Source organism: Lampris incognitus, chromosome 5, assembly GCF_029633865.1.
Source record: "Lampris incognitus isolate fLamInc1 chromosome 5, fLamInc1.hap2, whole genome shotgun sequence".
NCBI lineage: Eukaryota > Metazoa > Chordata > Actinopteri > Lampriformes > Lampridae > Lampris > Lampris incognitus.
Genome location: NC_079215.1, coordinates 10,296,730 through 10,319,717, shown reverse-complemented (window position 1 = coordinate 10,319,717; position 22,988 = coordinate 10,296,730). Strand labels below are relative to the sequence as shown.

The window sequence follows — 22,988 nt, the reverse complement described above, 5'->3', positions numbered from 1 at the left end:
AGAAAGATGGAAAATTATAGTGAGCGTGCCAGTGCTCCGAGAGCCGCTACGGCTATAAATAACTTGAAAAAGCTACAAATCCACGCCTTAACCGCCCCACCTGTTGGTGTAGAGAGGCTTTGAGGTAAGCGACGCGCCGGGGCGTGAGGTAAAACCCCCCATCCAAGGGCAAACACAACCACGTGGGCCCGGAGGGAGGTTAAGTCGGATCGACAGCGCCGCCCGGCCTATCACAGCGTAGCGCCGGCGTACGGACTAACCAATGACATCTCGCAAGGGGCGTGTACGTAGGTCCAAATTTTACGCGGCGCGCCACAGGCCGAGAGACCGAGATGAGATGGACCATCCCGGTCTCAACCGGTTCCAACCGGTCTCGGGTCTGAGGCATGGGACGAGAGGAAGCGCTAACAGGCAACGCTTCGAAAACACATCCGCTACCAAACGGCACATGCGAGCGGCGCTAGGCTGCAAAACTCGGCACTGTTTTTCTGTCGCGATTATGACTCGGACCGACGCTCCAAACCGTGACTCTTAAATCTATGCCGCTAGCTTAGCCGTTAGCAAGAGGGACCCGAGTTGCCGTTGGCTTGCGCGTTAGTACGCTAACTCGCTACTAGCGGTTAGCCCAGTAACGGCTAAGCGCCGCGCTGAACGGCCGAGGGGGGCGAAGGGGATATTACCGGATTCGGGTGGCCGGCAAAGGTGTTGGTATTTACACGTGGTCGGGGGGGACGCGTTCTCACGACTCGAAGTGACCGTCGATAACCAGTGTTTTAGCGCGGGGGGTCCGCACGTCATGCTAGCCGCAGCCCGTTAGCCGGGGAAACTAGCCCAGCCGCCTTTTGGATGTCGTAAGTCGGCGCGCCGAGAGAGACCCGCTTTCACCTTTTTATTTCGTCCCGTTTCGGAAAAAAAAAAAAAAAACAGCGCCGAGTTAGCCAGTCTTTCTCTCTGCGAGGGAATCGAAAACGATACCGGGTAAGTTTTGTCAGACGCGGTCCGGACATACGGTTAGCTAGCGCTGGTGTGCAGACAATGGTGTGATTAGCAATTAACTTAGGGAGGGGGGGGGCAGGCAGGCGCTCGGCTGAGCAGTGTCGGCCAGCGGACGGGTGAGTCAAGCGTCTGATCGCCCGCGCTTGACTTTAGTGATTTCACTGGTGTGCCTCGGTGTGGTCCGCGTTGTGCCCTCGCCGAGAGCAACCTCGGTTCAGCTCTCCACGCTGTGTGTGTCGAGTTTCACGTGTTCTCTCCCCGCGAGTGTATTCGGGGGGGGGGGGTACTGCGATTTCCTTCCACGGTCCAAAGACGTGCGTGTTAGCCGAATTGGGAGTCTGGCTTGCCCGTAGATGTGAAGGACTGTGCATGGGGGGGGGGGTCCTGTCGACGGACTGATGTGCTGTCCATGGTGCCTTTCGTGCCATTCTTCCTAGTGCATGCTGGGATATCCAATTTCCCGCAAACCCGAATCTCATTAAGCGGGTATAGATGATGGCTTGATCGATTTGTGTATTGCTCTTATCACCCCACCCCATTGACAAATGAGAGGGCAGTTTAGCCTCCCAAGCACAATTGTTTGTTAAGGGAAGGTTTTCCCGGTAAGGGCGTTAGAGATTGAGGTGGCTATTTCTATAAGAGTTCATGATTTGCTTCCACTAGTATGAAATATTTGCGCGTGTGGATCAATTTTATTCTTCATCAATAATTGGCATGCTCGTAGCCTACCCGTTGGCAGCTTCTAGCGTGAACTGAAAACCAGCCAAGTTCATTATTATAGCGGTATCTAGCCAATCAAGTGTTTTAAGATCATTTTCGAGAAGCACTTGGATTGTTGAACTTCAAAGCTTTATTGCCTTTTTGCAAAGCACTCTGCAAACTCTGCATTTAGATTGATGTAAATTGTCAGCCATTAACTTGTGTACAAGTGAAACTAATCAACTGCAAACTACCCTAACCTTCCCCACCCACCAGAGCTCTATGCCAGCAGAAATGACAATGTTGGCGGATCATGCAGCCAGACAGCTGCTGGACTTCAGTCAGAAACTGGACATCAACCTCTTGGACAATGTCGTGAACTCCATGTATTATGACATTGGTTCTCAGGTGAAAACCACTGTACTCTCCTGTTGATTTGTCAGCATTCAGTCATGTTCCCATATGCAAAACTTTCTAAGAACAGTACCCTTTTTGTTCAGTCAGATAGAGCTGTTTAATTTACATGCGCATTATCGATCAACCATTTATGACTAAATGTACACCTCATCATGGTGCTAATAGTAACTAGAAATACTTGTGTTCCAGGATATTTCGTGTCCATTTTTTTGGGGGGGGTAATTGCCAGTTTGATATGTAGTGACTTAAAAATTTAGATGATCCCGTTCTTTTGAAAGTTTTATCCTTTTTTCTTTTCTTTTGTTGTCAACCAAAATTACTGTCCTCTGAAAAAGTGCAATTTTTAACTGGGGGGGCTTAATTTTTTCTTTTTCAATAATTCTCATTCTTGAAACCCAAATTACTGTTTCTGTAGAAGGAGTTTGGCTAGTAAAAGGCTTGTCCTCTTGCTTACCTGTTTTAGCAACGAATGGCCCAGGAAGTACTGACTAACCTGAAGGATCATCCAGATGCATGGACAAGAGTGGACACAATCCTGGAATTCTCTCAGAATATGAAAACCAAGGTATGGAACTATTCTGAAACTCCCTGATAATTGTGTTCTGAAAGGAAAGCTGATTGAGTCGATGTGCTTAAGGTGAAGGTACAATTAAGGTGTCTCCATGTGCCTGCAGCATGTGACCTCTATAATAATCTGACAAGATGCATTGGATAATCAAATTGTGGAACAGAAATTACTTGTGTACGACCCTGCTTCCAACAGAGTGTCTGAGACTTTTCGGAAAAAGGTCTCCGTTTCTGGGTTTTTGTTTTTTTGCCTGTCCAAAATACTATATAAACAATATTATGCTCTTTCATTTTATTGAGCGTGAATGATAATTCTTTGTCTCACTTGAGGAATGCAGTTGTCTACTGCCACTTTCCATATTGTCCTTAACTATCATTTCTGGGTCATATTCCGGTAGTGGGAATTCTGGGGGAATTGTTACCTTTTTGGTACATGTGCCAATCAGTTCTCCAAAAGAACTCGGCTAAAGGTGTATACAAAGCACTTTAAGTCAAGTAATCAATGAAAAAAAAATCTAGCTCAGTTGATCACTATGCTTGCATCAATTTAGATCTTCATCTGATTAAGATAGTTCGATTATGGTGTTTACATGGCATTAGCGGTAAACAAATCTACTACTTTCAGCTGTTCCCACTACGGGTCGCCACAGCGGATCATCTGTTTCCATCTCTTCCTGTCCTCTGCATCTTCCTCTGTCACACCAGCCACCTGCATGTCGTCCTCTCTCGCCACAGCCATAAACCTCATCTTTGGCCTTTCTCTTTTCTTCTTCCCTGGCAGCTCCATGTTCAGCATCCTTCTCCCAATATACCCAGCATCTCTCCTCCACACATGTCCAAACTATCTCAATCTTGCCTCTCTCGCTTTGTCTCCGAACTGTCTAACCTGGGCTGTTCCTCTAATATACTCGTTCCTAATCCTGTCCTTCGTAGAAGCAGTAATATCTGTATTACTGCTTCTAATAACCTATAATTACCTTCTTTGTTTGCTTTGTATCAGAGGAGTACTTCCTGTTGGCTGATCTGCTGTCATCAGCTAGACTGAAGCAATGTATATTAGCGCTGTATTACTGTATCCTACTCCATCTTTGTTTGCCACTTGGTTCATGTCTCCAAGTCCTTTGCCAGAAGAATTGTTTGTGATGCCTTTCCTTGTAATAGTTGTTGTTCTGTCTTCCTCTCAGTACTATGCACTGCAGATCCTTGAGACAGTCATCAAAACCCGCTGGAAGATCCTGCCCAGAAATCAGTGTGAAGGTAATAATGATACAATGAGCTAAGCCAGAGTTGTGTAGTCTCATGCTAGTTTTTTTTTATAAGTTTTGCAATGTCTTATGAATCAGAATCTGAGGGGCGTCTAGGTAGTGTAACGGTCTATTCCATTGCCTACCAACATAGGGATCCCGGTTCAAATTCCCGTGTTACCTCCAACTTGGTTGGGCGTCCCTACAGACACAATTGGCCGTGTCTGCAGGTGGGAAGCGGGATGTGGGTATGTGTCCTGGTCGCTGCACTAGACCTTCCTCTGGTCGGGCAGGGCGCCTGTTCGGGGGGCGGGGGGGACTAGCGGGGATAGTGCGATCCTTCCACCCGCTACGTCCCCCTGGCGAAACACCTCACTGTCAGGTGAAAAGAAGCGGCAGGCGACTCCACATGTATCGGAGGAGGCATGTGGTAGTCTGCAGCCCTCCCCGGATCAGCAGAGGGGATGGAGCAGTGACCGGGAAGGTTCGGAAGAGTGGGGTAATTGGCCGGATGCAACTGGGGAGAAAAGGGGGGGGGGGTCTTTTATTTCCTACATAAATTTCAACATACCAGCAACAACTTGACTTGATGCGTTGTTCACTGGGACATTTGGACATAACATACAAATTTTGGAAAAGGAACATGAGTATGTAGATAAGTTGGGTTTGAGTCCAAGGTGGACTTGTGCAAGACAGATAAATGTTTTCAGTGTGCTGTGACATTAACATCATTTTTTTGCCAGGTATCAAGAAGTATGTCGTTGGGCTGATTATCAAAACTTCCTCTGATCCTGGAAGCATAGAGGTGAGGTAACAGCGCTTTCATGGTACCTTTAAGTGAGGTCATTTATAGATGCTTCAATGACACTGCTTAATAACCAAAAGTAGGCTTTTAACGTCTGTATAATAATGAGTGAAGCACGATTGTGCTGTAAAAGACCGTACACAGCAAACTTTCCTTGAATAAAATAAATTGACTGTCTCTGAAATGTTAAACCCTTGAATAGCTTAGTTGTTTTGCATGACAGAAGAACATCAGTGTAAAAATTATTTTTATGTTTCAGAAGGAGGGAGTCTACATAGCAAAACTCAACATGATCCTTGTCCAGGTAAAACATCAGCTCTGAAAATTCATGCACATCTCACCCCCCCCCCCATGTTAGACATATTTCTAAACACACATTTGAGACATTTCACTACTGCTAGAAACTTCTGTGGGATCATACTAATCATTGTCATTTGAATCTTTCCACCTTTTTGTGAAAGGCTTAGGTCACTCAAAATGTAACCACTGTTTGTATTGTACTACACAGCAACCATGGTTGTTTTTTTGTTTGTTTGTTTTTGTTTTTTTTCAGCAAGATCGGTTTGCTTTTATAAAGATTATTTTTTCTAAATACTGACATTGTTTTGTGGTATTCAGCAGGGTTGAATATTTCTTATTGTGGTTAATTTTCACAATAAGAAATTGGGTATTGGATTTTGCCAGCAGTAACTTGGAGGTTAGAGAAGAGTTGTAGTCCTGCTGCGACTTAAGTCTTAGGTTCAAATCCTCATGGGTGGAGGCATGTACAGTGCATCCGGAAAGTATTCACACCCCTTCACTTTCCCCACATTTTGTTATGTTACAGCCTTATTCCAAAATGGATTAAATTCCTTTTTTTTCCTCATCAATCTACATACAATATCCCATAATGACAAAGCGAAAAAGGTTTTGTAGAAATTTTTGCAAACTTGTTAAAAATAAAAACTGAAATAGTGCATGTACATAAGTAGTCACACCCTTTACTCAGTACTTGGTTGAGGCACCCTTGGCAGCGATTACAGCCTCAAGTCTTCTTGGGTATGAAGCTACAAGCTTGGCACACCTGTATTTGGGGTATTTCTTCCATTCTTCTCTGCAGATCCTCTCGAGCTCTGTAAGGTTAGATGGGGAGCGTCACTGCACAGCTATTTTCAGGTCTTTCCAGAGATGTTCAAGTCTGGGCTCTGGCTGGGCCACTCAAGGACATTCACAGACTTGTCCCGAAGCCACTCCTTCGTTGTCTTGGCTGTGTGCTTAGGGTCGTTGTCATGATGAAAGGTAAACCTTTGCCCCAGTCTGAGGTCCTGAGCGCTCTGGAGCAGGTTTTCATCAAGGATCTCTCTGTACTTTGCTCCATTCATCTTTCCCTCGATCCTGACTAGTATCCCAGTTCCTGCCGCTTAAAAACATCCCCACAGCATGATGTGCTCTTCGGGACCTTCAAAGCTGTAGAAATGTTTTTGTACGCTTCCCCAGATCTGTGCCTCGATGCAATCCTGTCTCGGAGGTCCACAGACAATTCCTTTGACTTCATGGCTTGGTTTCTGTTCTGACATGCACTGTCAACAGTGGGACCTTATATAGACAGGTGTGTGCCTTTCCAAATCATGTCCAATCAATTGAATTTACTACGGGTGGACTCCAATCAAGATGTAGAAACATCTCAAGGATGATCAGTGGAAACAGGATGAACCTGAGCTCAATTTTGAGTGTCATAGCAAAGGGTGTGAATACTTATGTACATGCAATATTTCAGTTTTTTATTTTTAATAAATTTGCAATAATTTCTACAAAACCTTTTTCACTTTGTCATTATGGGGTATTGTGTGTAGATTGATGAGAGGGAAAAAAAAGAATTTAATCCATTTTGGAATAAGGCTGTAACATAACAAAATGTGGGGAAAGTGAAGGGGTGTGACTACTTTCCGGATGCACTGTATAAGAAACAGTCTGTAAGTATCGATTGTGCTGTCCAGCACCCGTGTTTTCCTTCACAGAAGAAAAGTAATTTTTCTTCATTGTTTACTTCAACCAGATTAGCACTGATATAGCTGTGGTTCAGCTCGATGTGGACATACAGTGTGGGCTTGGGCCAGTGGCTTGAGTTTCGCTCAAGACCTTTGCAGCATGCTATCCCCTTTCTCTCTCCACCTTGCACTGCCTTATTCCAAGGAAGTGCACAATGAGGGGGGGGGGTGTCCCAGTCTTTCTGCCCAACACAAACAAATCCTCCATGTTGAGGAGGTGATTAGGTCAATGATCTCTCTTTTGCCCTCTTTGGTCCAGATCCTGAAGCAGGAGTGGCCCAAGCACTGGCCAACCTTCATTAGCGACATCGTGGGGGCGAGCCGCACCAGTGAGAGCCTCTGTCAGAACAACATGGTTATCCTCAAGCTGCTCAGCGAGGAGGTCTTTGACTTCTCCAGTGGGCAGATGACACAGGTCAAGGCCAAGCACCTCAAAGACAGGTACCTGTTGGAGCAGAGATTGTCCATTTTGGGGTGTCAGGGGCATTGCTAATAAAGAGGATTTCAGGGTGTTTAGAAGATGATTTATGGGCCTCATTAATATTTTTGTATATATTTTCTTGTACGTTAATCAGACCTAAATATCTTCACTGGCTGGTTCTCTAGCTCAGATCTAATCCGTATTTACGTCAACGTTAATCAATGCTGATCCCTGGTAAATGAAAAGCACATTCATTTCTCAACTGATAATCATTAAGTGATGGACACAAAATCCCATATAAGAGAAAAATGGGTGGCTCTTAATACAACAGAATAGCAGAAAGATGTCCAAAATGCAAGACAATCGGAACATTTCAGTCAGAAATTAACATTACATGGGAAGATTAAAATGCCCCACTTCAGCTTTTCTGTCTTAATGGAAACCTGATACCGGTACTGGAAGAGTGGGGAGAACTGTTGGTGGCTTTGAGTACATTGGGGATCTTAAGGCTCATAGGTGAATGCGATGTACCAAAATAATGGCATATCTCCTTTTGGAATATACCAATAACCAATAATCCAAAAATGAATCCGCAAAGCATTTTCTCTCAAAATGTTGTCACATTTTTATGCTGTCATTAATGTTAGTAATTTAGTTCTTGGTACTGGTACTTTTCTATTTGGGAGGGAAATGGCAAATCGTATTAAAAAAAATGTTTGGTCTGGAGGGATTTTTTTTTTTCTTCAACTGATTTAGCTGGCCTATGCAGTTTTGCTCCTTTGTTTCCTGGAGTTTTTACTTAACATATGATTGAACAATTTATAAACAGCCTCTAAGCCCAAAAGAGAAAGTAGAAAACACTAAGAACACTCTGTGACGAGTGGAGGTCAGATTGGAGGTTGAACAGCTGGCCCTCAGGTGCAGTCATAACAACCTGGATGGAGCTGAACACACTCAAAACTGGAGATGATAGTGGACTTAAGGATGAGCCCCCCAGTGCTGCCCCTCTTACCATTCTCAACATCACTGTGTCTGCTTTGGAAACCTTCAGGTTTCTGGGATTCACAATCTCCCAAAGCCTAAGGTGGGCATCCAACAAAGACATAATCGTCAAAAAGGCCCAGCAATACTTTCTCCGTCAGCTCAGGAAGTTCAACCTCCCTCTAGAGCTGCCAATTCAGTTCTACTCTGCAATTAGCCAGTCTGTTCTCTGCACATCCTTCACTGTCTGGTTTGGATTGGCCACCAAACAGGACAGGAGCATATTAAAGTTCAGGTGAATCTGTAGGCGTGGGACAAGATTTTGGTATCGGAAGCATTGTGGTTTCAGTTTCCATTTTAATCCGAGTAGTATTGACCAATCATGTTTGAGTAGACGGCGTTCTCTACAGGAACATGCATTGGTTGCATGTTGGTAACAGTCCATGTAGGGAGTGAAAGAGGCATAATGCATTGGCCGAAATGTTGTCTGGACCTAAAACCTACAAAAACTACGTTTGTGTATTGTGTGGAGAAACATTGGACCCATTTTGACTACTTGTGAAACAGTGTTGTCGTAGATGTCGTCTCTCAACTCCATTCTTGTCTCAAGTTGCTATTTCGCCTGTAAAGAATGACGGGCGCGCGGAAAAGGAAGTCTTCATAGCAAATGGAGGTGAGCAGCTACAGCGGAGGCCCCAAAATATAGGCTGTTGTCCCCAGAGGCTAAATCGTCACGAGACGATTTTATGGGTTTTAAAATTGAGAGCCACTAAACCGTAGTCAAATTCCCTGTATGTGCAAACATATACATGGCCAAATCAATATGGCTTTGATTTAAATGTTTCCAATCATTTTTACACATGTTCAGGAGATTTTGTAAGATAAATTTTCTTGGAGTCTGATTACTAAGAAGTGCTGATGTTTGTTAAACAACTTATGAAGAAAAGAGGCTTGATGTATCTTATATTGAAGCACTAGTTCATGTGCCAAATCTTTTATCTTCTTTTTTTTTTTTTTGGCTCATATTTTCCATCCTCACCTCAGCATTATACAATGACATTACGATGGGAAATGAAAGTCATTATTTGGTGTCTTAAATAATAATTGTATGTGTCTGCACTGATGGGAAGGTATTTGAAGCTGCAACTGGCAACCTGGACAAACTTGGAACTATGACGTCTTACATCAGCTCTTGTGAAGACGTGTGCATGCCTGCCTACTAAGACCTTCTGAACATACAGCAACAACCACCACCCATGGTTTACAGCCAAACTAAGACAGCTCCGGCAGGCCGAGCAGGATGCCTACAGCAGTGGGGATGGAGCCCTGTACAGGCAGGCCAGAAATTCACTGATAAAGGAAGTCAGAGTGGCTGAAGGAAGCTACACTGAAAAGCTAAAAAAAACAGGTTTTCAGCCAACGACCCCATGTCTGTGTGGGGGGGCCTGCAAGTAGTGTTGTCACGATAACATTTTTATTTCGATACCGATACAGTTACCAAGTCATGAATTTCGATACTTTAAAAAGGGGAAACGCTCTCAAATAACATTATTATGCTTTATTTCAAACCCGGACAACATTTTCAGTCGAAACACAAACTTTTAGAACAATGAGAACAATAAATAAAATAAAGTAGTGGCATTTAATGTAAAATGACAATAATCTGGGTTAACTAAAATAGCAGCATAATTTCAAACTGTTCAGTTACCTCTAACCTATCCTAAATCTTGGCTGTGTAACCTTTTTTTTCTTTCTTTTTCTTAGTAAAGAAAAGTATTGTCAACTCGGCTATTTTGAGCGTTATCTTAATTCTGAACAACTTTTCTTTGTCCCGATTCAAAATAGATTTGTATATATTAAAACAATAAGAGATGACATTCAACACGATGACATCTGTGACAAAAATTTGAACATTAATAGCCCAACTATTATAGCATAACTGGCTTGAATGGTATTCTGTCACTACTCGGCCTAAACCGTAGTCCTAGGGTGACTTGCTGTTTTTCATTTGTTACTCGGTCCCTTTCAGACAGGCTCTTGTCTTCCACATGAGTGGTAGGACTGATGAGAGAGTTGTTTCTTTGTCTCCGCTTAAGGCATCGGTCCTATCACTGAATGGAGCCAAGACACCCCTCACTGTTTCCAAAGTTGTCATATCTGTGTCTCTGGGCATCAGGTGCCACTTCTTTCTGTCCTCAGCCAGAACAGCAGAGACTGCTTGTTGCTGCTCACAAAACCGATCCACCATGTCATAGGTGGAACCCCATCGGTTTGGCTCAATCATGAATTAGTTTATGTTGTGGCAGCTTTAAAGATTTCTGTTTGTCTTTCAGCAGACTTGACATCTTATTAGATCTTGAAGCCAGAGACAGTCTTGTGGAGTCAGGAAAGACAGCTTGCCACACAATCAATGTCTATTGATTTCTTGACTGACCAATACAGATTGTGGTCAAAACAGTGTGTCCAGTTATAGTCAGCAAAAGCCTTGAGGTTATTAGAAGCATTATCTGTTGTGATACCAGACATTTTGGCCATATCTAGCCCCCAAGAATCTGTCACAATATCAACCAGGGCTTCCTTCAGATTGTCAGCTTGTGTGGTCAGAGTGCAATGCAGCGCATCCTAAGCACAAAGACCTAATTTCCCAGGGTTCTGTGATGAACTGGATTGTTAAAGCCATGTATGTGTTTACAGTTCTGCTGGTCCATAGTGCAGGAGAAGAAGGCTTTGGTGTCCGCTGTGCACTGATAATAGACCTTGTCTCACCATACACCTGGGAGTTTCATTATATATAAAGAAATTCCTTGAGGAATTACTTCTTTGTCCAGGCTGTGTACAAGTTTTCTGAACCTAGCTTTCTCAACTAAATATACTGGCACTTGGTCCATACAGAGGAATTCTGCCCCTTTCAATCAATCAAGTTGAGCCTTTTAGCCTTTTTGGACTCCTTTTAGTACTTTATATGCTGCTCAAAAACAGCTTAGATGCTAGGTTGCTTCTTAGTGGGTGGAGTCTCTCTGAGCCAGAGGCACTAGACGTGTACTTGGGAAAAAAATAGGTTAGAAAATTTATGATTATGAATTTGTCATAGCCGAAGGCCTAATTAGTTGGTGAGATACCATACTACCATACTTGGTGAGATACCATACATACTAGTTGGTGAGGTACCATACATTTTGATGAGACTGATTAGATATATCATAATCTATGACTAGGTTATGTCATATGTATGCTAATGTTTCACTAAAAAGAAAAGACTTCCAGTGCTGTTTTTATACAGTATGTATGAAACATTCAATGGGAAGTGGCCAAATCACTGTATGTTTGTGACTTCACTATGTAGAGACACACGTGTGCATTAATTAATTTCTGTTGCAGGTACAGGGGATGTTGTGATGACTTGTTTGCTAGCTTGGTGCATATGCAGGATCGAAATATCTCTGCAGTTAAGTGACAGTCTTTCTGACACCATTATTTGCATACGACATCATGGACGACACTTTCAGCACTACACAACTATGTAGGCTATATATGAGTATATGTATATTACTACTGCAGAGGCTTTTCAATCACTATTTCTTTCATGGACATAATGGGAGTGAACTAGTCAACTATCACCTGTCGGTCTTTGAATTCCTTGAGAAGGTCAGGATGTTTATCCGACATGTTTGGCCAGGTTTGACGTGTTGCCTGCTTTTGCAAGACACGTTAAAACAGCGCTTGTACAGCGGTGCTGCTGTGTTTTTATGGGTTCGCCTTTTTCGTCCACTTTAAAGCTGAAATATTGCCGTATTCCACTTCAGGCCCCCTCTTTATCAACGAGTTCAGGTTTTGCTGAAGCTGCTGCCATCTCTTCGAGTCTAGTCTCTGAACAAAATGGAAAAAGTGGTCCGCTCTCTCAACTGTCGTTCTCACCTCACTTCACGCTTGCTGCAGCTTGCATTACAAACTCAGTCAGGGTTGTGTCCCGCAACTTCACACACACCACTAGTGTAACGTCACCACTGTCAGCGTTGTGCTTAAAGAGACAGATTCCTATTAGCCAGATCAAATAGCCGTTCTCATAATAAAGATATAATTTTTCATTTTCAAGGTATTTTTTTCAAAATGCTGGTATGGTACCGTTTTCAAAACTAGTACTGCAGTACTTCTTCAGTACCGGTTTACCGTGCAACACTACCTGCAAGACATCACAAACTACAGAAGACCATCCCCACATACTGAGGCAAACAAAGGCTGATGACCTGAATGTCTTCTATTGCAAGTTTGAGAGACACACCCATCACCCACTGGAGCCCAACGATAACTGCCCCAATCACACCTCTGGCAACCCCCCAATACTCAGGCTGCACTCAAGATACGTGTAGAGGATGTGAGCCGGCTTTTCTAAAGACAGAAGACCAGGAAAGCACCAGGTCCAGACAGTGTCTCCATATCCTGTCGTAAAGCCTGTGCTGACCAACTGGCTCCAATCTTCATGCAGGTCTTAAACAGATCCCTGGAGCTGTGTGAAGTCCCCTCCTGCTTCAAATGCTCCACCATGATCCCGATCCCAAAGAAACCCTCCATCATAGGACTGAATGACTACAGGCCTGTCGCTCTGATGTATGTGGTGATGAAGCCCTTCAAACAACTGGTGTTGAAGGGCTGAAGAGGGCTGGTGACTGAAGAACGTCACAGGAAACCTGCTGGACCCCCTGCAATTTGCCTACTGGGCAAATAGGTCAGTGGATGATGCAGTCAACATGGGACTGCACTACATCCTGCAACACAATGACTGCCTAGTGACATACGCAAGGATCCTGTTTGTGGACTTCAGCTTGGCATTCAGCACCATCATTCTAGCATTTTTTTTTCTTCTGATTTTTCCCTTTTTCCCCCAATTTAGTGGCCAATCGATCCCTATTTTAATTCAAACACCCACCCTCGTACTGCGTGCGTTTGCCAACTGCATCTCTCCGGCCGGCAGTCTCGAAGGAGACGCCTCGCCACTTTCTTGACAAGGTGACTCCAGGCTGAACCACTGTTTTTTCCGACACACCCAGAGACGCATTCATGTGACGAACACAAGCCGACTCCGTCCCCCTCCCGAAGACAGCGTTGCCAATTATTGCTGCTTCATCGAGTCCGGCCATAGTCGGATCTGACGAGACCGGGGCGCAAACCCCAGTCCCCAGTGGGCAACTGCATCGACACAAAGCCGATGCTTAGACCGCTACACCACCGCGGACTTTCATTCTAGCATTCTAGCAAGCCAGATAATCCACGAGGAGCTGATGGGATATAGTATCAAAGGCTGCGGTGAGGTCAAAGAGGATGAGGATAGAGAGTAGACCGGAGTCAGCTGCATGATGGAGGTCATTAGTGATCGTAACCAGGGCTGTTTCTGTACTATGTTTGGGACAAAAGCCAGACTGGAATTATCAGTGTAGATCTGAAATTGAGATGCAACTACTCTCTCAAGGATTTTGGAGATGAATGGTAAATTGGAAATAGGCCAGTAGTATTTTTGGTCAGTAGAATGTAAATTAAAATTTTTTCAGAGTTGGCCTGATTATGGCAACCTTAAGTGAAGGGGGAACTTAACCAGTGGAAAGAGGAGTTGATGATGGAGGTTATCGGGGAGATGGTAGAAGGCAGGCATGTTTTAACTAAGGTTGTGGGAATTGTATCCAGGTGACGTGTGGAGGTGCTAGACTTAGTGATAAGTTCAGAAATGTGATTTTCAGTTGGAAGATTGAACTCACATAGGACAGTGAATGGGGACAGTTTCATGGCGCTTGTTGATGGTAAGTCAGTCTGCATGATGTTAGCAGAGGCTAACTGCTCATGAATTGTACTAATTTTGGAGTTGGAAAAACTTTAAAAAAAAAACAGCATTGTTCATTAGAAAGATGACTGTTCATACTGGTTTCTGGTGGATTTAGTAACATTTTACTGTGGAGAAGAGAGTTCCAGTATTCCCTTCAACCGTACTGATGATATTTGCCTAATGGGATGTTTTAGCTGTTGAAAGAGCATTTTTGTAATGGAGTATATGATTTGAATACAATTGTTTGTGAACAGCAAGTCCAATCTTGGTGTAAAGCCTCTCAAGGCACCGGCCTTATAGCCTTGAGCAGGTGTGTACTAGAGAGCAGTATGGGCAAATGGGACAACCCATGTATTCAGGGGGGATAAAGTATCAAGTGCAGAAGATAAAATATTATTTTAATAGTCTGAAAAATACGGTTAGCCTTTGGAGGCTCTCACCCGTCTAACAGTTGGCTAATGTAGCCCTCACCCGTTATTATAACTATATCTGGTTACAGGATTCAAACACACTGCAGGGCGTCCAACAAGAGACAAATGGAGTTGAAGTTCAGAACTTTATAATCGAGATCTTGACCACATGCAGTACTTCCACACACACCCACTAGTCTTTTCCAAAGTGCAATAATGTTGTTCATTTTTTGCACGCACAACACTGGGATATTTCCAGCACCCGAACAAATAATGTCTCCTGATTTCCTATGGTTGGGATCCTGCTGTCGGAGCCTCACCAACGCATCGGTGTACTTCCCCCGTCTGCGTCTCTCCATGTCTCACAGAGAGTCGCTGTTCCTCCAACTAAGATTTCCAAAAAACTTGGGGTTTGTGAAAGCTGGTGAAAAACTACCCGGTGTGAACTGCCTAATGTTAAGCAGTTCTTTTCTAGTGAAAGTAATTAGGTTCGAGTAACTGAACACAGAGGATCGACAAAAACAAAAGTACTGGAGAGCGCTGTACCAAGGCTGCCATTCACGGCGCCATCTTGGCATATTCATAGTGACTAATATCACACGACTAATATCACTGATTATCTGTCCTGTTTTCAGCATGTGCAACGAGTTTTCCCAGATTTTCCAGCTGTGCCAGTTTGTTATGGTAAGCCAAAACTGACTTTTATCCTGAATTCCCTAAGGAAAATGAGCCACCTTTTTTAATCTTCTGTCAGATCCATTCTGACTCCTCTAATCCCATTTCTGTCAGGAAAACTCCCAAAATGCACCTTTGGTACACGCCACCCTGGAGACCCTCCTTCGCTTCCTCAATTGGATTCCCCTGGGTTACATCTTTGAAACCAAACTGATCAGCACTCTGGTATACAAGGTAGATCAACATTTTCGATTTTATTTTAATGGAAAAACATCATTGCTACTACTAACAGAATATTCAGTAACGTACCTTCTCTGATGTCTAGAAATAACGTGTACCCAACTGTTTTGTGCGTGTATACTTCACAAGGGAAGCAGCCATTGAACAAAGACCCTCTCTGACAAAAACAATCTTACTTTGGTTGTGTGTGCAAGAGCATAAGAACCAGAGGAACAGCATTGTTGAAAACCTCACCATGTTTTACAAACTTAGTTGCAAATGCAACTTGGTCAGGGAGCCTTCCGACAAACATACACATATACAATTGCCATTGCTGATAACACAGGATTGTAAAAAAAATTAACACTTGCCATATTTATTTGACATCTGCCACTGCCAGGACATTTAAAGTGGGGGGGGGGGGCAAAAAACTCAAAAACCACTTGATGAAATGACCATAAGCCTGTGTTAGTAGTGTACTACTCATACAGGTACATTTTTTGCACCCTTGTGCTACCTTTTGACGGCTGTTGATAACCACTATTACTGGTAAAAGAATAACAGGGATTATTCCATATTGGGGAAATATTGCAGACAGTGACAAGCCTATTGGTAGAGTTGGTCATCGAGAACTGGTTCCAAGTTAGAACCGGTTCCAAAATTCCAATTCCAATAGAATCATTAAGACATTTTAAATTCGATTGTGCTTATAATTTCCTAAAAAAAAATGTCCGCTCGTGCTAGTTTCAGTACCAGGACCTGGCTATCCGGCTGCACCTATAGTCATGCTAGTTGAATAGATGCATGTCTTCTCGTCTCCTAAGCTACATGTTGGTGTTCTTTCTGGACTGGGCGACGCTGTGCAGAGCGAAGAGTAGTGAGCACATGAGTCTAGGTAGAGCCGTGCACCATCGTGGACTGCAGCAAGCGCTCAAAACCGTGGCTTCATTTTGTTTAAAATAATTGATGAGTCAGCACAGTGCAACAACACCTGTGCTAAACTTATTTTGTGCAAGAAAGGATGCACTGCTAACATGACAAAACACCTTCGCCTAGGCGTGTGGTAGTCTGCAGTTCTCCCAGGATCAGCAGAGACCAGGACGGCTCGGAAGAGTGGGGTAATCTACCGGGTACAATTGGGGAGAAAAAAATGGGGCGCCCCTCCCCCCCAAAAAACCCCACCTTCTCCAGCATGGTATACAAATCAACGAGTGTATCGTTGACATGTTGCGCTGGTCTCCCTCACATACCTGGTCCTCCTCAGTCAACCCTCAGCCAGCACCTCGTCCCAATCGGGAAAGTTAAAATTGAATAATGTTTGTCTTGTTCTTAACAGCGAGGCAGCAAACGATCTATACTTGACTGAATTGCTAAAGGCTCAAATTTGTGCAAATACCGTAATGTTTTTTTTTTTTTGGTGGATGAACGTTTGCACAGATGCTCCTACTTCTCTCTCGTCAACACCCACATGGGATTCGGGTCCTCAAACTATAAATTAGTTGGTTTTTAGATTGTTGCCGTGTTGTGTTTCGGCAGATTTCAGTGTTACAGTTACAGTACATTGAATGAAAAATCTTATTATTAAATCATATTTAATAACAGCAACCAAATGAACCTGTAAGAAGTCAATTTACAGGTTCCACAAACTGTATTAAGTCAGTTGTGAATATGAGTATGACTTGTGTAAAGGTTTTTAAAAAAGTTTTTTTTTTGTGAAATAAATACGTGACCTGTTCTGACCCCACCCCTCAAACAATCAGAATTGAGAGTCATTAAGAACCAGAATCGATAAGCAGAATCAGAATCGTTAAGGGGCGCCCGGGTAGCGTAGCAATGTATTACATTGCCTACCAAACACAGGGATCGCCAGTTCGAATCCCCGTGTTACCTCCGGCTTGGTCTGGCGTCCCTACAGACGCAATTGGTCGTGTCTGCGGATGGGAAGCCGGACGTGGGTATGTTTCCTGGTCGCTGCACTAGCGCCTCCTCTGTTTGGTCGGGGCGCCTGTTAGGGGGGGGGGCTGGGGGGGTGTGATCCTCCCACATGCTACGTCCCCCTGGTGAAACTCCTCACTGTCAGGTGAAAAGAAGCGGCTGGTGACTCCACATATATCAGGAAGCATGTGGTAGTCCGCAGCCTTCCTCTGCCCGGCAGAGGGGGTGGAGCAGCAACTGGGACGGATCGGAAAATATAGGGTAATTGGCCAAGTACAATTGGGGAGAAAGGGGGGGGGGGTTCCAATCGATACCCAAACCTACCTAGATGGAAACACTGAGCATGTAAAGTGAGGGGTTTCTGAGTAGAAGATGGGAAGATGGTTAAAATGATGTCCTGACATGTTACCCTCTCGACACTGACCCCACTCGGTTTCCTCTGTTGTGTGCAATAGTTCCTGAACGTGCCCATGTTCCGTAATGTGACCCTCAAGTGTCTCACCGAGATTGCCGGCGTCAGCGTCAACCAGTACGAGGAACAGTTTATCAACCTGTTCACCCTCACCATGTGCCAACTCAAACAGGTACACACACACACACGTACAAACACACACACACACACAGCTGTGGGAATGCAGTTGGTAGTGGAGCAGGACTGGATGCTAACTTTTCCCCCAAGGAGTATATGTGCTCCTAAATGAAAAAAAAATTAGGACAGTGAAAAATGTTCCAGGTAACACAGTTTATTAACAAACAATTGATTACATATATTTTGCTTGTGTGTGTGTGTGTGCTCGTTCTTCTTGTGTTTTATTGTGATGTGAAAACCAGAGGAGGACAATGAAGGTGGAAGACTCTAGTATTTAGGCACTATGGGCCTTAAAATATTGAAAACAACATTGACATAGCTTTTTAAAACACTGAAAATTGAAACACAGCTTATTCAATAAAATAATGTCAGAGCTTTTTAAAACATTTGAAAGTTGGGTTGTTGTTTTTTTTTAATATTGAAGCACTGAAAACTTTGAAACACAAAATTTTTAAACACTGACACTGCATTTTAAACCATACTGGTTCTGCAGTATGGGTTTTTTTTTTTTAAACATGTCTGTATCCGACTGACTACGGTAGGTTGTAAACTTTACTTGCACGTACACTGTGCTCCTACATTTATTTTTTTTTCTGTTCACACATATCTATTTTTAGGGGCAAATGCGAATAGTCACACAACACAAACATCTGAAATAAGGGTTTTGTAAATGAGGCATCAGCTGTTATTGCACATGCACACAAACTTTGTGGGTGGCGCTGAGCTATAGTTTACACATTTACTACACATACAAAAACAGTTAAGTTTGTGTCCAATGTTACACACACACACACGAGGGGGGGGTTGACTGTATGCACATGGTCATCAAAAATGGACGTTCATAATGCCCAAGAGTAAGCGTACAGACTATTGTTGTCAGTGTTGTAGTACTCAAGTCCAGGACTCGGATTTGAGTCCATCTCAAGTCCTGATTTTCAGGACTTGTGACCCGACTTGGACTTGAGCACCGATGACTTGGACTCGGACTCGAGCATTGACTGCATTCGGACTCGGAAGTTGGAGATGAGGACTCGGACTTGTTAATTGATAAAGACTGGTTTTTTTTGTTTTTGTTAGTTTTTTGTAATAGGCCCTAATAATTTGGCATAAGATATTGATAGCTATATTAATACCGTAACATTATTCAATTTCGTGCAAGGGCAGGCACGTGTGTTCCACCTACATGTGGATTCACGTGCATACCCTCATGTTGGAGTAAAGAATAAGAATACAGTTTCAGTAGTGCCTATGTGATAATACACTACCGTTCAAAAGTTTGGGATCACCCAAACAATTTTGTGTTTTCCATGAAAAGTCACACTTATTCACCACCATATGTTGTGAAATGAATAGAAAATAGAGTCAAGACATTGACAAGGTTAGAAATAATGATTTGTATTTGAAATAAGATTTTTTTTACATCAAACTTTGCTTTCGTCAAAGAATCCTCCATTTGCAGCAATTACAGCATTGCAGACCTTTGGCATTCTAGCTGTTAATTTGTTGAGGTAATCTGGAGAAATTGCACCCCACGCTTCCAGAAGCAGCTCCCACAAGTTGGATTGGTTGGATGGGCACTTCTTTGAGCAGATTGAGTTTCTGGAGCATCACATTTGTGGGGTCAATTAAACGCTCGAAATGGCCAGAAAAAGAGAACTTTCATCTGAAACTCGACAGTCTATTCTTGTTCTTAGAAATGAAGGCTATTCCATGCGAGAAATTGCTAAGAAATTGAAGATTTCCTACACCGGTGTGTACTACTCCCTTCAGAGGACAGCACAAACAGGCTCTAACCAGAGTAGAAAAAGAAGTGGGAGGCCGCGTTGCACAACTGAGCAAGAAGATAAGTACATTAGAGTCTCTAGTTTGAGAAACAGATGCCTCACAGGTCCCCAACTGGCATCTTCATTAAATAGTACCTGTTAGAGCCTGTTTGTGCTGTCCTCTGAAGGGAGTAGTACACACCGGTGTAGGAAATCTTCAATTTCTTAGCAATTTCTCGCATGGAATAGCCTTCATTTCTAAGAACAAGAATAGACTGTCGAGTTTCAGATGAAAGTTCTCTTTTTCTGGCCATTTTGAGCGTTTAATTGACCCCACAAATGTGATGCTCCAGAAACTCAATCTGCTCAAAGAAGTGCCCATCCAACCAATCCAACTTGTGGGAGCTGCTTCTGGAAGCGTGAGGTGCAATTTCTCCAGATTACCTCAACAAATTAACAGCTAGAATGCCAAAGGTCTGCAATGCTGTAATTGCTGCAAATGGAGGATTCTTTGACGAAAGCAAAGTTTGATGTAAAAAAAATCTTATTTCAAATACAAATCATTATTTCTAACCTTGTCAATGTCTTGACTCTATTTTCTATTCATTTCACAACATATGGTGGTGAATAAGTGTGACTTTTCATGGAAAACACGAAATTGTTTGGGTGATCCCAAACTTTTGAACGGTAGTGTAGGTGTCAATGTTGAAGTCGGTGAGGACGTTATAAAGGGATTAATTTTGGGTAGGTTTTCCTCTTCTTTTCTTTTTTTTTGGCAGTATACTACTGTATATCCAGATCAAAAGCATCGCAAGCAGCTGATGGTAATAAGTGCATGGGCCAGAGCCACAAAGCCCAAATAGTCATATACTTTCATATCCCCAGGGGTAAAGACGTCAGGAAAGGACAGGTAAGATATTTGTAGAAGAAAAAGGGGTTATAGAAAAACCTTCTCTCCCTCCCTCTGATCAGATGCTGCCATTGAACACAAACATCCGGCTGGCATATGCCAATGGAAAAGACGATGAGCAGAACTTCATCCAGAACCTTAGCCTTTTCCTCTGCACCTTCTTGAAAGAACACGGCCAGCTCGTAGAGAAGAGGCCCAATCTCCGGGAGACACTCATGGAGGTAAGAGCAAAACCAGGAAGGTGATTCCCTCAGGAGAAGTTCTGTATTTCTATAAAACCAGACATTAGACTTTTGTTAGTCACACTGGCTAGCAAATTAAGTTCACCAGAATCGCTCGAAGTCAAAGAAAAGGCATGGGATAAACTGAGCAACTGTATTGTTTACAAGGACTGGGGATACCTGCAAGTCAGTTTAGACTGAAGATGTCACTTAGTTGAGCGATGAAGCTTATCTGTCAATAAACGTTATAGCCAGATGAACTGATTCAAACCTTCTTTGATAAGTTAAGCAGTTTTGGAGTGGTGGTAGGTTATAATTTGAGTCTGATTTTAGGTTTTTTTGGGTACATTGTGCTTTCATTTTCAACCAATGTCTTCTTGCTGATCTCTTAACATTTTCCCCTTCTGTGTTGGCCTGGTCATAGCTTTGTTATGACCTAACATCTTGACCATGGTTGTGACTATTTGTCAGTTTAATGAAGTTCAGACGGACTGACTGGAAAAGTCATTGGCTGTGTCCCAATTCAGGGGCCGCATCCTTCGAAGGACATGGTTTACAAAGGTGTGTGCTTTGTAGAACATGAAGGCCAAACTAAGCGTTGTTAAATTAGACGGTCTTGTTTACAGAGGATTTCCTATTTGCATCACCAGCTGTTGCTGCCCTGTACCCTTGTGTCAAGAAGCGCTGCTCCTGTCCCCTATCAACCTTGACAGCTGCAGTTGACAATGGTAGTGGAAATGGAGCCAGAAATATTTTTCCCCCCTCCCAATTGTACTTGGCCAATTACACCACTCTTCCGACCTGTCCCAGTCGCTGCTGCATCCTCTCTGCCAAGCTGGGGAGGGCTGCAGACTACCACATGCTTCCACTGATGCATATGGAGTCGCCAGCCACTTCTTTTCACTTGACAGTGAGGTGTTTCGCCAGAGGGACATAGCGCGCGGGAGGATCACGCTTTTCCCTCCAGTTCCCCCTCCCCCTTGAACGGGTGCCCAGACTGACCAGAGGAGGCGCTAGTGCAGCGACCAGGACACATACCCACATCCGGCTTCCTATCCGTAGACACAGCCAATTGTCTTTAGGGACGCCTGACCAAGCTGGAGGTATCATGGGGATTCAAACAGGAAATCCCCATGTTAGTAGGCAACAGAATAAACCGCCAAGCCACCTGGATGCCCCTTGGACCCAGAAATAAAAAAATAAAATAAAAAAACATTTAACGATGACTATTTTACCAGCGTTGGCATTACTTAATGTCTAGTAACTGCCCATTATGTTAATGACCATTTGAGGTTTTAAGGTCCCTTCGTTTTTTAACATTGGTATTGTTAGCTATTTGAGTAAGTTGAAACCTAATGCTTACATTTAGACGTGTAATTGTTGGCCGCTGCTGGAGTTACAGATGCCATTTTCTCGTGGGAAAAAAATCCAGTCATCACCAGCACACAATAAATCTTGGGAAAGGTTGGGCCACGAAGGATCCATCCGTTGTGTCCTTAAAATTCTGACAATCAAAGGCTGCATTTAAAGGAGCCTTTGGAATGGGACAGCCTTGGTGCACCGCTGTCATGTAATCAGTCTTCAAATGCAGCCTTCGAAGGATGCGGCCACTGAGTTGGAACATGGCCATTGTATGTAAGAGTCATTGTATGATTCCACAGGAGGAAACTGATGTTGATAGTATAGTAAATAAGGGCAAAGAGTTTTAGTCGGTGGAGGCAACATGTTATTTTTAGTCAGCCCTGGTTCCAGGACACCGTTTAACTGGACAAATGGCTTAGACTGGACATAGCATTGAAACTTGGCCACAATCTGTTTCCTCTGTGAGCATTCATCAGACAGGCAGGCTACCAAAGCAAGGAAATTTAAGTCTGCAATTAAACAAACTGACCTGATCTCCTTTTTCTGCTTTTTATTTATATACCTTGACACACTTCCTAAAGAGAACCATTTTAATTATGACAAACACAGCAGAACCAAACGCCTTTGGTACAGCAGATCTTCTCTTTTACGTACCTGACCAAGGTTTAAACATGTGTGATTGATTCTCCCAACCCACAGGCCCTTCACTACATGCTGCTGGTGTCAGAAGTGGAGGAGACTGAGATCTTTAAGATCTGTCTGGAGTACTGGAACCACTTGGCAGCTGAACTCTACAGAGAAAGCCCCTTCTCTACCTCCACTTCCCCTGTCCTCTCTGATGTACCCCCACGTAGACACCTCTTCCTTCCTGTACTCTCAAAGGTAGAGGGTCAAAAACATACATTCATATTTATGCATGCTTGTGCAGCCACATT

The 22,988-nt window shown here is 43.4% G+C and overlaps 1 protein-coding gene across 2 annotated transcripts in view; it reads left to right on the top strand.

The window, feature by feature from the left end:
- The first annotated feature begins 403 nt into the window (after positions 1-403).
- xpo1a (exportin 1 (CRM1 homolog, yeast) a) overlaps positions 404-22,988 on the top strand; it is a 45,049-nt gene continuing 22,464 nt past the window's right edge. The window contains exons 1-12 of one of the 2 annotated variants that reach the window (XM_056279865.1): positions 404-978; positions 1,972-2,103; positions 2,576-2,677; positions 3,864-3,936; positions 4,667-4,728; positions 4,991-5,032; positions 7,015-7,196; positions 15,015-15,063; positions 15,169-15,288; positions 17,664-17,792; positions 20,533-20,691; positions 22,753-22,935. In XM_056279865.1, coding sequence (XP_056135840.1) covers positions 1,978-2,103; positions 2,576-2,677; positions 3,864-3,936; positions 4,667-4,728; positions 4,991-5,032; positions 7,015-7,196; positions 15,015-15,063; positions 15,169-15,288; positions 17,664-17,792; positions 20,533-20,691; positions 22,753-22,935 — 1,227 coding nt within the window. In that variant the 5' untranslated portion in view covers positions 404-978; positions 1,972-1,977. Of the gene's footprint in view, positions 979-1,971; positions 2,104-2,575; positions 2,678-3,863; positions 3,937-4,666; positions 4,729-4,987; positions 5,033-7,014; positions 7,197-15,014; positions 15,064-15,168; positions 15,289-17,663; positions 17,793-20,532; positions 20,692-22,752; positions 22,936-22,988 lie in introns of both variants that reach the window. The other variant, XM_056279864.1, reaches the window with a different exon arrangement.